This window comes from Mangifera indica, unplaced genomic scaffold (assembly GCF_011075055.1).
Source record: "Mangifera indica cultivar Alphonso unplaced genomic scaffold, CATAS_Mindica_2.1 Un_0032, whole genome shotgun sequence".
NCBI classification, from domain to species: Eukaryota; Viridiplantae; Streptophyta; class Magnoliopsida; order Sapindales; family Anacardiaceae; genus Mangifera; species Mangifera indica.
Genome location: NW_025401124.1, coordinates 63817 through 78717, shown reverse-complemented (window position 1 = coordinate 78717; position 14901 = coordinate 63817). Strand labels below are relative to the sequence as shown.

The following is a 14901-nucleotide window of genomic DNA, read 5'->3' as shown; positions in this document are numbered from 1 at the left end:
AATTTTACCGTACAGTAGAAGCACAAGAGCGAGACAATGTCTTAGAGGCCGATCCAAGTCTTTGCCGGTCTACTTGACAATTGAACCAATATACTGTTAATTGTCAAAAGGCCCTACAATTGTAAAACTGTGAACTCTCCAACTTAACTTTAAAATAGAGTAAGTAGAAATTACAACAATATATAACCAATCACAATACTGAATATTAAAACTCTGAATCTAGGAGGAAAATTACTAGCTCTGCAATAATTTCAGTTTAAGTTTGGCTAATGTAGTGATACAATTAACAATTACCCCCCAAAATGATCAAATTTTAACTATCAAACTATGTGTTTGCTTTGTTCTTTTGATAGGGGGAAATTAAAGATTGTTCCATTCTCAACCCAAAAAAACTACACAAAAAGAGGGAACAAAACAGAAATGGTTGTATTTATCACATACTCTGCATAGATGGTGTGCCTCTACAGAACTTCTGGTTCAAATACAATTCTTTTCTGGGGAAAAGTATGAATGTGATATACCCTTCTGCCTGGGAGTAGTAATCAGAACACCTGCAGAAAAACGCCACAAAATGGTTTGGTAATTAATGAGAAATACGATGAGAAAACAGCAAGCACCACAATATCATTTCATGCGACTAATAGAGATCAGTGAGAGAGCGACAGAGATGATTGTCAAATAGTTTTGGATCAGCGTACAATGAGCACTGTGCTGAAGATTACTTTCAGAATGCATGGATAAAAATCAGTTATTCTAAATATCGATGAATTAATCACCAAAAAACTAAATCGATGGTTCTCAAATCTAAGTGATACTATAGACTAGAAACAACCAAAGATTATTCATGTGTTCTAGAAAAAAATGATTTCTCAAACAAATATGAAAACATCCTTCGAAGCATCATAAGTCCCTGTAATTGAGATAGATTCTCTTTCAATAAAAACAATGTTATGTCGCCAAGTGATTGAATAATTTTGTTAGAAATCCAGCTGTATTTTCACCCAAAACAGCCAACAACCAAAACATAAACAAAACAGAAAAACATTTATTCATGTAGAAGTATTTACATGAATAAACCGATTAATTCGAGAAGCTGGGACCTCCCATTTCTGACCATTCGAAGCGCAAGAGGACTTCCTACAATCAGTCCTAAGGCTGCCCACAACCCTAAGGTCGCCCAAAAATCTCAAATTCTTTATTCTTTTTCCTTTGATAGCCTTAACTACCCCATTTTTTTATAAAAGAGCCTAACCTGGTAGAAAATGACACGTCCCCCTATCCTATCATATTTTAAGTATAGATAAAGTTACATCCAATGATATAGTCACACATCATTCTTAGTACACAAATTAGTATTCATTGTTATTATATATAGGTTTACATTCTATTCTCATGTCTACTTATTTGATGAATTTGTTTAGATAAAGCAAGAAATGATTCATACATTCAAATAATTAAAAGCAATGTACTGGTAAACTTAGTTTACCTCAAATTAACTCTACATGGAAAGTGCATAGGCAGAGAAAACGTTCTGACATCCCCTTTTGTTCCCACCATAATCTGGTTAGCCTTCATCAAAGAAGCAGTCAATTTTCTACTCTACAATAAAATTTGTCAACTAGCTTCGGCTCCAAATCTTTGTGCCAAGAATTCATCAAGCTGTCCCCAATTAGGGACTCCAGAATCACTTGACATATCAGAAGGCAATGATCGAATGCATCCCAGGATATGTTTGATATCACGGTGCAGCCTAACACATGAATCATCAAAGAAAAAATAAAAAGTCACTACCGATACAAATATCTAAAACTAATCCCAATTACAGAACAGAATATTTCAGATAGAAAACAGAGGAAATTGCAGTACCTGTCCTTTGCTTGTGGAGTGTTGAACTCTAAGCGCAAAAATGATTCTGAAATTTGTGAATGGAAGATTATGACAACTTGCCTGCAGAAATGTATTCCGTATAAGTCAGTATATTGTGAGGATGCCTTTTGAAACATTCAGCAATTATTTTCCCTAATTCGAATATCTACAAAGAAGAAACAATCACAATACACCAAAAGGAGAGGAGAAATAGTAAAATTCATCATAAACATGGAATGCATTACAGAAACTAATCACTTGGAAGCGATATAGATACTAAGACACCAATACTGCAAATAGAACAATGACTAAGTCTAATTACTATGTGTCCATTACTATTTAATGATAGGATATTGCTAGAATTTTTTTAAAAGTCAAATTCAAATACTCTCAAAAAGAAAGTACAAGTCTGCTCCACCATTCATTTGCAACCATTACAGAAGTTTCTAATGTAAATCAACTCCTAAAACTAGGATGAAATTTGCAAAACAGTTTCCTCGTGTAAAATTGGAACACATTACAATTTTCTTTCACAGTTTTCTATAGTTTTTAACATTAAAACAGATTTTAAGAATTATATCAAGCACATTTTCAAGTATAACAATGTTACAATACAATTTAAAATTTTGGATTGCATTTTAGTTTTGAAAATAATGTTTTGAACACAAATCAAACCGACTCTTGAGTAAACAATGCTCGAAATTGAAAAATTATTAAACTTCCAAAAATTGTAAGCAAAGTCATTTGCAACATCTTAATAAATAAAACACACAAAAAAAAAAAAAAAAAGGCAATGTATTGCAATTTTGCTTAGATTTTTCCACCACTTAATTTTACCTCCATTACTATAATATACTGAAACTCTCACAATACTGCAAGCGGAGTCATTTGAGACATCTTCACAAATAGAACACAAAAGAGCAACAATTTGCAAATTTTCCATCACTTACATTTACCTCGAATACTTTTAAGCAATTAAATATTCCTCTAACAGATTTGGGGAACATGAAATGCTATTCTACTTCTACACCAAAGTATACAGTTCACTAACAAATAAGAATTTTGACGTTTCTTAGTTTTTCAGTCGAAGATAAATCACCTGAATATTGCTTGAACATCAACCCCGTGCAAAGTTCGAGATAACACACGTTGAAGGTAGCCCACTTCCTGTCAGATCCAATGATAATCCATCATCCAGAAAGTGTGTTGAATATAAATAGCACATGCAATGTCGTAAATGATCTAGTCACCAGACTTACCTTTGTTAGTGATCTAGCAAATTGACTCGGTTGTGAATCACCATCCTCAGGCCTGTTCCAGCTCTCAACAATCTGAGGCAACCCACGCAGGTGAACCAATAGCCTTTCTCTCATTATCTGAACCAGCTTTGTATGTATTTCATCCCGGTGAACCCTGTAGTCCTGATTACAGAACCAGAACAAAAGATAAGTTCATGCCTTGTAGACTGAGGTTATAAGAATGAAAATAGTAAAAACTGTATTGCAAATGATAGCTTAAATCAAAGTTACATTTGTATATTTCCCATTCATTAATACAGTGCGAATGGCAGATGCATGTGTATCCTAGCATGATATTGCAGCTCATGAACATCTCCAAACAATAAATAAACAAATTGGTACTAAAAAGATTAGAAGTGTGCATAATTCGGTTCAAACTGTAAAACCAAATCGAACCGCTTAAAAATTATGGTTTGGTTTAGTTTGGGTTGAAATTTTCCAAACCAAACCGTAATCCGTATTTTTTAAAAATACATACATATAAATATATTTGACAAAATTTTCCAATAAGTGATTAGGTATACAACTTGTTTTTTCGTATCTATTTTGTCATTTTCTTTATATGTATATTTTATTTATATATATATATTTTATATTTATTTTTCATATGAATATTATGTTTTAGAAAACTACAATTAAGTTGATTTTATTAAATGATATATATATATTTAGAAACTAATAATTTTAAAATATTCAAACTATAGTAGTCGAACCATGTATCGTATTGTGTATCAAAAACCTAATTTACCATATCGTGACATCATATTGTATGACACGCTTTTTAAAAATTAACATAATAAAATAATAAAATATTATAATTTACACATCATTATTTTGAAACATATAACCAACACTCCTAATATTTTAAAATTTTTCATATACCCCTCTAATGCACTATAATTTTCTCTAAAAAAGTGTATCAATTCGTATCAGTAATATGTATCGTATTGTAGGATATATATTGTATCGTATAATATGCTTACTGTATCGTATTAATTTGATAAACTTTATAATATGTATCATTTTCTATCTATATCGTATCGTATCGTAAGATACGATATATATCATGTATTTTAAAATATTGAAAACTATAGTTCAAATCGTAATCCAAACTAGATTAAACCGTATTTTTTCAGTTTAGTTTGGTTTGGTTTAAAACTTAAAATGGTTTGGTTTGTTTGAAAATTTTTCAAACTGTTTTTCTTCAAGTTTGATTTAGAAAATCTATCAAACCGCACCAAACCGGACCGTGCACACCCCTAAAAAAGTTGAAAATGTTAGAGCTCCATCCAGAAGCATGCGACCAAGTTTACCCTGATATATTGTAAATAATAAAAAAAATAGAAGAAAAAATATACACATCAATGTATGCAAATAGGATGCTCCTACATATTGCAATATCATATGAATTGTTATTTTGAAATCAACAACAAAAACATTGAGTATACCAAGTGCACAACCAATTAGTATTAGTTGAAAACATTACCCTTAAGAGATGTTTGGTTGGAAGTAATGAAAGATTATTATGATAATTTATTTTTTTCGTAATGATATTACCTTGTTTGTTTAGTCAAATAATAAAATATTCAGTTATCTTATATTACTAATAGTGATGTGACAAACAATATATGTGATAATCTAATAACCTCATCTACCTTAGATATTAAAAAATTACTAAGATAATCTTGATTTTGTTACAATTTTATCATTATTAATTTTTTAGTATTAAAATGTCCTCACCTTCAATTAATTTTATAAGTAACATGATGATTATTTTAAAATAATTATACCCAATTATATACAACCAAATACAATAATTATTTATATTTATCAATTTTTATCAAAGATGGTAATAATTTATACTCAGTGATCTTCAAGGTAATCTATATTTATGATAATCTTTCATTTTTAATAATAAAATATTACCTTAACTAAACACACCTTAACAAAATTTAATAACTTACTTAGGACAAAGGATGTCTAAGTATTTGGGGATGAACTTGGCACAAAAGTAGAGAACTTCGGTGTAAGTAATTAAGTGACAAAACTATACCTGAGCTACTTTGTCAATCTCAGATAAAAGCAAAGCCTTCCGTGTCTCAGGTACTTTCAAGAAGAGAATTCGCCTGATAGCTTAGCCCAAACACAAAACCAAATGTCATAAACAGGAACTTCTATTTATGTATGTACTAATTTTGCACAAAGAAAACATCAAATGCATGCAACAAAGTGTATTTGAAGGATCATACAAAATTCTAACAAAAATGCGAAAAGTGATTCTTAGTAATACCATGCAAAACAAGCCAACATATCATCCAAATGCGTAAGTGTTTATAGACATGTACTATGACAAGTTTACACTATCTCCATGTATATGTTAAACAAAATCCATAAATATATGACAAGTTTACACTTTTATCAATACTGATTCAAGCTTTTTCCTAAGTGTGCCTAAAAGCTACATATTATCAAGTTCATTCTGAAAGTTTCCCCCAACAGACACTTCTATTGACATAGGAGCTTCTGACAACTTAGTGTACAAAAAAATCCAAAAAAGAGAGGTACAAGATAGATAAGTAAAATCAAACAAACATCCAAACATGGTCAGAAGCAAAGCAAAATAGCATTGACCTAATAACCTCACACACACTGTTTCATTTAACAGTTTGCAAATGAAATATGATACAGACATTGCATCCGCAACAACATTAAAGAAGACCCTTAAAATTTGAGGGAGTAGCAGAATATTAATTTGTCATCACCTACCAGGAATAATTGCATAAGTGAAACTGATAACTTGGCTAGCTAGAGCGAGATGTTTAGAGGTAATAGACTTCAAACCGGAGACCTGCAATTCCATTAAACCCAATTAGAACAAAGAAAATGATTAATTTACATATAATTGAGTTTGTATGTAGTGCAATATCAGAAGAGAATAAATAAAAATTTCAAAACGGTTTTCCACCTGTAAACATGAGTTTATAAATCTTAAAAAAAATTAAATTAAATAAAAGAAAATGCAAGAAAACATATTGAATAAATTTCAATTATCAATTCTCAGGCTTCCAGCTACACAATATTTCCAAAAGAAAATTCCATAAACAACTCTAGATAGATGTGTGTTAGCTTAGACTCAACAAAATCAGTTAAACATTGCAGTACCTTTGCAAATTTGTGTACATTAAAAAAAATATTCAACAAATTACAGACAAAATTTTACCTGCATAGCACCAGCACCAAGAACAAGCTGACAAGTCCTGGTATTAAAAAATTTTAAAATCTCCACAACACGATGAACAACTTCAGAAGAGAGTGCAGGCAAATAGTTATTCATATCAATGTACTCTGACAACATCTTCAGCAATATTAAGCCACTGGAGAAAAGAATAAGAAAAAGATTTACATCAACGTCCACTCATCATAAAAAGCTTCTGCCAGCTTATGGCAATAAAAATTTACATCATAAAGGAAACTAACAGTAGAAGATTAGCATCTCAATTTGATAAGTCACTCAATGAAAGGATAAAAGATTAACAAGTATCACAAGTTTTGTGACTCAGAATGTCAGAACACCTCCAAACAGAAAATTTGTTCATGGTGAAGCACAAGTACAATGTTCTAAAGAAAAGAAACAAGGAAACAACAGAGAAAAAGAAAAGATGCAAAACGAGATAACTAACCAGTTTACCATGTGATAACCAGCACCTCCATAGGTAAGGATATGAGAAGCAGATTTTCCACGCTCCTTCATGTTACTATTGTTACTCTGAACAGGGGGTGACCTGGAATCTGATTTATTTCTTTCAATTTCCTCAGTTGAAGATTTAGATTTTAAATGGGCATTATTTTGTTGAGATATTTCACTTGAATCTGTCCGTTCAATTTGCTGAGCATTTTGTGGTCCACTGTCAATGCTTGCCACTACTTCATTGCTGTCCGTTGTTATAATGCCTTGGAAATCATCCACATTATCAGAAACCAATCCTTCAGAGCAAAATAATGAAGTTACAATGGCCTGAAATTCATCAGGAATATCTACTTCTGCCCATGTTTCTTGGTCAAGTACCGCCTTGATTTTTGTCATCTAAAAGGATCAATAAAAAATTACTCACACATAGGTTCTATGAAATAAAGCCTATTAGAACTAAATCTATTTAATCAGGTATTCAAACTAACTCGAGATTCATGCTGGAAGTCAACAAAGGCTTTTGCTTGTGACTGCAGTGTTCCTCGAATGCTATATCCCAACCTTCCACCAATCTGTTATGTTAGCACAGAATGGAATCACAACCATAAACAAATAACTTGCATCCTACAATTAAAAACAGAAGATTAAAACTTGATACCTTCTCTGTCGCAGTTATAAACTCTTGGGTGATATTGTATATGCTCAAGAATTCCTGCAATTTCAACCTAGGATGCAGAAGTACACGTACTCCAAGGAGCTTTGCCCATCTTCCATGAGCAGCATCACATGCAGCAAAGACAGCTTCTGTGTTTTCTCTCAATATGTCAGCTCTGTCAATGAGGATGTAACATCCACAATTTTGATAATAGTATCAGTTAGAATCAAACTAAGCCTTTGGAACTAGAATCCACCTCTAAATAGCAATCATGTTCTAATAGATTCTATGAAGGTTGGAAGAAGTATATAATAATAAAGACAGATCAATTGAACAATCCTTCTGCACAATGTCCGCCTCAAACAGGTGCCCCAGACACCACACCAGCACAAGGGAAGCACAATTATAATTACAACGGAGCCAAACTGGCACCTTTTACAGCATAATAGCAGCTGATGTGCTACAAAGAAGTAAAAAGCTACTTCATATGTCAGTCACAAGCAAGAGGTAACAAGAAATCATTAAAATGAAGTCATATCAATACAAGGATTTCAATGTTTAAAAGGCTTCCAATGAGCAAATTCCCACAGTTCATCTAGAAGCTTATAGTTTACCAAGAAAGAAGGAAAGAATTAGACTTTCATTTACTATACAGGTAAAGCTGAAAGGAAACAATTAAATCCTCTTCGTTCAAACCATAGGTCACAACTAACAACTGCTTTAGGAACTTATCCCTCTTTACAAATAATTTTTTTCTTTACACTCGATAGAAAGAAAGGGGTTACTTGGTATAATCTTGGATTTCTTTCCCTTTATTTATGGACAACAATACTAAATTTATGACTAGCGAAAAAAATTTCCATCTCAATTATACTACAAACAATTAACAAGACATTTGTGCTCTTTCTAAGATAATTGACTGATGGAAAGAAAGAAATTAAGGAGCCTCATACTTTAAACCTCATTAAGAAAACCACATGAGCATATATCTAAAATTAACCAAAGTTTAATATCATATACAAATGAAAAAGAGATAGCATATGAAATCAACATGTAAATGAAATTGTGAAACTACAAGAATGGAACAAGATTTTAACCTAAAATTTCTTGACATGTTTGTGGGGCTGGCTGCATCATTAGCTTTTCCCTGAAATGAAGAAATCTTGGCAGTATTTCTTAGAGGTGAGTATGAGAGTGAGCCACCTTGAACGGGGGTATCTTGAGCTGTTTCTGCAGCTGCAGCACCGACTGCAATTGCAGCAGCAACTGAATCGGCAGCATAATGATCATCAATGTTGCACATAATCCACTCAATTGCCTTTTTCACTTCAGCAGCCCGAATCAAATGTGCCTGCATTCACTAAAAGAAAAGAATTCATATTACATCTTTTTTAAATAATAATTAATCTGAAAAAAGAAATTTAAAAGCTCAAATTAAGAAAGAAAGACCATTTTATGACTATCTATTCAGCATAATTGTTGCTTTAAAGTTTAAACTAGTAACAATCAGACTGTGGCCTAACTTAAAAGAGGCTGATAATTTCTAGATATTTCTTTCAAATTCAATACTTTCACGATGATTTATCCCTGATGTACTTCTGTATGGATTGGAACTCACATGCCAACATAAACCCAACACCCTCTCCCAGGCACCATAAATAAAGAAATAATTAATATCAAAATAAAGGGAGAAAAAGGAGAAATCCCAACTACTGGGACTGAGAGTGATGCAGTCTCTCCAACCAGTGATTGGAGCTCATGGAGCCCATCAATCTAGCAAGGTCCAACAGTTTAGATATCACCACAGATGGTTCTTTCTAAAGGAGTTTAAAGGACAAGCCTTATCAGAGAAGCCCAACTTCTATCCCATCTTGGACTTTAACTCAAGAAGTTAGGATGTTACCATGTCTTACAAGTAAACTATCCTATCTTGGGTAATCCTAGCAAGTTATGTATACTTGATATTCAAAAATTACATCCTGTCCAACAAAGTGACTATTGCCCATACCCATTGTTCAGCTACTGAATTTATCAAATCACAATAAGATTCTAGTCTTGGATTAGTCAATATAAATTTGACAGTCTTAGGATTACACAATTTTGTGTAGACAACTTGTCCATTCTTGTCTACTTTATTTCAATAGAGTACCTTTGTTTCCTAGTCAATTAGGAAAACAAAAAGGTAATTCAATTCAAATGTAACAGATAGAAGCAGAATATGTTGTCCTAAAACTTAAAAAACTAACACCTTAAACAGATAGTATTTTCCTTGCAAGAACAGCCAGATAGTAAAGTAGACATTACCTGAACAATCAGGAAAATAGCACCCAAAAGTTGAACAAAGCTTTCAGATGTCAGACTCCTCAACTTGCTTGCAAGCGATAAGCCTCCACCTGAGTAACCACATTAGCGTTAAGAAATGGGAAAAAGCAAAAGAATAGAACAGTCTGACACAAGGTTAAGTCTAAAAGTAAGTAATATTAGGCACAATAAGTATATTTTATTGAGTTCTCACCATCGGCATCCACTATACGATCTCCAGAAGAGAAATTTGAATCCAGAGGTTGAGTGACAAGAATGGGAAGCAGCTCGGCCACAGCAGTTTTAATAGCAGTTTTCATATCCACAGTTAGTGTATCACGATATATTCTCAAAACAGATGGCAACTTAGCCTGAAAAGAACATTCTGTGTCAAACATTTAATCGCATTGAACCCAGGGGCTAACACCACTATTTTAAAGCAGTAAGAGGGAGTGTTAAATGCTTAATGGAACCAGATATACAAATTAAATTTTTATTAAAAAAACAATGAAAAGGAATAACAATCAAAGAAATTATAAAAAATAACTCACTGTTCTAAGCAATCCAATGACAAGGGGGAGAAGCCTATCTCGAAAATTAGACGTTTCTTCCTCATCCAATGTAACCTGCTAAGAAAATTGATCCAAGTAATTGCACAATAAATTGCATCATCAAACTTAATCATGAAGTCTACTTCTAACAGAGTTAATAAAAAATAACACAACAGTTTTTCTTCAATAAGAACACATAGAAGTTCATTAATGAAAAAAATGAAGAAAGGAAAGATTCAAAGGTGAACTAAAAGACAACCAAACTGGAACAAGGAAACGAAAGACTATCAATTGCTGAAAAACATAAAACTTGATATCGTGAGAGGATCCCAAACATGAATAAGAAAACATCCCAAATGTAAAAAATAAAAATAAAAGAAAGAATAAGCAAACTTGTATTTTAAGATCTCGTGAAAAATCCTTCCATTTCTTTCAGTCAAGTGGCCCAGAAAATGGCACATCATGTGTGTGCTTGGGACATTAAAAAGGTTGCTCTAGTATGAGGCTTAAAACTTGGGAGGTGCTAAAAAACCAATGTATATGCACAAAAATGCTAGAAGCTACCACACTAAAATCAAATTCTAATGCACTACCAACAAAAGTGCAACATTATATTCAAAAAATCACTAAACAATAATGGGGAAATTATTTGTAGATACTAAGCAGGTATGCCATGCACTACCAACAAAAGTGCAACATTATATTCAAAAAATCACTAAACAATAATGGGGAAATTATTTGTAGATACTAAGCAGGTATGCCATGTAATAATAAAGATAGTTTTGCTTTATCTATAATTCCTCAATTTAATGCAGAACAATTCATAGCAGCAATGAAAAAAAATTGCTTCATCAGACAAATACTACAAAACTATACAAAAGTAAAAACCTGAGAATTCAGTTGATACATTAAAAGGCCATAATTAAGCTTACTTCATCATCCTTCCCATTTGAGGAAGTGGATACTCTAGCTTTTGCTTTGGATAAAATAGCCACATCAGTATCCCCTGTATCATCTATTGCAGCATGCATAAACTCTGCTGAAAGAATGCTACAAAAATAACTTAATAAGTAATTACTTTTGTCTAAAATGAGAAAAACAGATAGCATGCACATAGGAAGTGGAAACTGAAATCTCATTGCCAATTTGAATCAAAATTATCACAAAACCATCATTAAAACCATTGATAGTCGAATGTAACATCACATTCCCATTGCCAAATCTTAGTTGGCAATAAACTTAAGTCAAGTGATGGATGTTTCATTACTGCAATCACACATGGACACACTGAGCATATGGTGATTGTGTTGCTTCCCTTCCAAATGGATAGGATTGAATTGGGGAGAGGAAGAGCTCCATGGCAACCCACAAACACCTCAATGGAATTAGTTTTACATTTCTTAAGTTCTTAACTCAGGAGCAACCTATCCAACATAGAATCTGTGCAGGTCAATATTATGGTTGAAAACATATTATAAAATCAAGATTAACTAAGGTATCAACGGTACGAGACTAGGTAATAGCCTTTTAAAGATTATCCCTCATCACAAACCAGCTCACAACTTCATGCAATGCTTAAGAAAAAAAATCAACACTAATTTTCCAGAACCCAGAGAGGGTAGTGTAGGACAAGAAAAGAGTGACACAAAACAGAACACATACAGATAATGTCACAGATTAATATTACCATAATAATTTAAAAGTATACCTGTTAATTGAATCTATTGAATGTGCTACATGGTCCCGAAGATGACGGAAGCAATGCAAACCAGCAAGCTCGTCGCCATCCTATCAAAGACAGAAGCAATAAAATAACTGGAAATTAAAACCTGGAAAGATTAAAAAGTAATAATTTTTTGATCAGTGAAAAAAAACACCTTACAGTTACAAATCATTTACTCCACACTACATAGCCCATGCAAATTTCAATAAATAAGGATAATAGAGATACAAAGGATGCTTGATAGAAGTTCTCTGCAGTCGGATTCAACAAAAACTTTGGAATAATAACGTAAAGAAAAGAAAATTAAGCATGATTACATCAGTGAAAGATAACATACTAGCAAATTCTGCAGGTCATCTGTGACATCCAGAGCTCCGGCACAATCTGCAGATGCAACAAGCTGTGTGACAGAAACATAAAAGCACTTCATTTTCCAGCATCAACAAAGAGCAAAAATAAACTTCCAGACCATAAAACTTTCACCAGAGTCCTAAGCATATCAGATGAAAATGGACTAACTACAACAATTTTTTGATAAAATATAGTAATTTGATATCTAATAGAACATATTTTGTACATCAGTTAATAAATCCACAATTTATCCTCTAATTTTATATTGGGTATGGAAATTCAAAAACAACCAAAAAGAAAATAGCCAAGAATCAGCAATTTCCAACAGCCTTGAATACTTTCCCAAAACACAACATTACTACTGCTTATACAATAATATCTCAGAACCTAAAAGGAAGCCAGTATTTAGACTCTCAACTTATTATATATCCAGCCAAGGTCATTCTACAGTATTGCAATAGTAAATTACTGGACAACAACTAATTTAAACATATACTCAGTATCCATAGTTCTTTTCAGATAGCATTATTGTATGCGGTTATAAGACAAAAAACAACCGGACAACAAAATAAGCATATAACACCAAAACAAATATAGAGGCTAATATGAGGATAATTAGGAAACAACAACTGAAACAAACAGCAAACATAACTAAGAGAATTTTTAACCATTTTAAAATTTGTATATAATTATCCATGAAGGCACGTTCATTCTACAATACCACGACCCTAGATCAGTAGTTGATGATTAATTTATAAATATCCAATCATCGAAACTCACTATCCATAATATCTCTTCAGACATTAATACCAACCGTAGTTATAAGAAATAAAACAGTAATACAATATAATGAGCATAATAAAATAATAACCAGCAAAACAAACAGTAATTACAAGAATAATATTTGATAACGTACCAGTTTAAGTGTAGATAAAGCCTGGTTAACATCCAAGATAAGTCTCAATTTCTGTTGCAAAGCCAACAAATCACTCCTTGTGCCATTCAATTCCTGAATCTGCCTAGCAGACTCCACCAAATCAGCATCCAAAAGCCGAATTGTCTCCTTCAAGGCTCGAATTCTACTACATCCCTCCACAATCTTCACATTCAAATCCTGTAACTGCCCCTGCGCCTCGAAGAACGAATTTGAACGCAACGAAATCTCCTTTACCAAATGCAACTCCACAACATCCAAATACTGCGAAAGCTTCTCTTGCAAGAGAATGTTCTCCGTCACATGCGAAAAAGGACACGCCGCCCGAAATGTGGCACCTTCCGACAAAGCAAAGTCCTCTTTAAAATACAGCGCAGGAACTTCTCGTAAGCACGCCACCAACGCCTCGCCTGGGCCACCGATGTTCTCCAAATCGATGCTCTCCTTACTCGCGTGGTTACGGATGTCTTCAAATCGATTATACGATTCGGAAATTGTCGATACATAAGCTTGGAAATCTGATCGCGTCAGGTCCGAGGAGATTTTCGTGTTAGGAGCTAACGGCGCGAATTCTTGAGGAGAAACGAAGGTAGAAGAGGACCACCACCCGATCCAGGAAGGATCCGACCCGACGTTAGGGTTGTTGAGAATCGACGAGAGGTTTTGGATTGTGCCATCGGAGATAGATTTATTGAATTGCGAAAATAACAACGTCTTTCTCGACGGAGAGTCGGATTCAATCCGAGAAGTGTGCCTTCCCGAGAGGGAAGGCTGTGGATCCATGGAGCTATTCAATGTGTGAACAGAGCATGAAAGAACTGAGCATAATTCAGGTGACGAAAAGCGAAACCCTAGATCTGGGATTCGGGCTGAAAGGACGGCTGAGATCGAGAGTTAAGGCGTGATTTGAAGGTCGAGATCTCAGTGCTCCTTTTCGTTTTGTTTATGTTTTCCCTGGTTTGATCTCTATCTGAGAAGAAGAGTGGAGGGAGAGAACAGAGCCGCATTTTGGTAATGGTGCGCCCTAATTTCCAAACCCCCCTAATATTTGAGACAGTCTCTCAAAGGACAATGAACGAAGTTTAGTCTATAATATACCCGTATGATTATGAAATGGCATAAGTACCCCTAATATTTAAAACAAATTATATTAAAAAGATTTTAAACATGGGAATATTAATTAAAACTGGCAAAAAATTTTCCCCGTAAACCTTTTTAAGCAAACGTACAATGGTTTCACTTTTATAAGCAAATTTACTTTTAATTTTAAAAATACTCTTTCCCAGTTTATTACGTCACACTCAGCCGTCTAAAATTTCTTTAACACATTGATAATTTGTTATTCGAACTATCACTAATTCACGTTATAAGGATTAAAAACATATTTAAAAATTGATAAATTTTTGTTTAGGTTTCAAATACAGATAGTAACGAAAAAATAGTATAGATGAGAAGAATGATAAGTGCGAACCGACACTGTATCACAGTGCATATGGGGCATAAAAGTTGCATAGGGTGCATACAATGTGCATAC

The 14901-nt window shown here is 33.3% G+C and overlaps 1 protein-coding gene across 3 annotated transcripts; it reads right to left on the bottom strand.

Annotated features, from left to right (window-relative positions):
- Positions 1-220: 220 nt before the first annotated feature.
- On the bottom strand, positions 221-14403 carry LOC123206329 (vacuolar protein sorting-associated protein 54, chloroplastic-like). Of its 3 annotated transcripts, none has more exons than XM_044623499.1 (19): positions 13350-14398; positions 12420-12482; positions 12068-12147; positions 11292-11409; positions 10360-10437; positions 10023-10179; positions 9812-9900; positions 8605-8858; positions 7511-7682; positions 7341-7424; positions 6845-7248; positions 6385-6538; positions 5931-6012; positions 5218-5297; positions 3126-3287; positions 2966-3033; positions 1867-1947; positions 1487-1750; positions 221-551 (listed from the first exon to the last, which is right to left on the bottom strand). In XM_044623499.1, the coding sequence occupies exons 1-18, from the start codon at positions 14148-14150 to the stop codon at positions 1615-1617; spliced, it is 3063 nt and encodes a 1020-aa protein (XP_044479434.1). In that variant the 5' UTR covers positions 14151-14398; the 3' UTR covers positions 221-551; positions 1487-1614. The 3 variants fall into 3 exon arrangements, with proteins under 3 accessions (XP_044479434.1, XP_044479435.1, XP_044479436.1); XM_044623500.1 differs by having other exon boundaries at positions 10360-10434; positions 13350-14397; XM_044623501.1 differs by lacking the exons at positions 221-551; positions 1487-1750; positions 1867-1947; positions 2966-3033 and having other exon boundaries at positions 3153-3287; positions 5218-5290; positions 13350-14403.
- Positions 14404-14901: the final 498 nt, after the last annotated feature.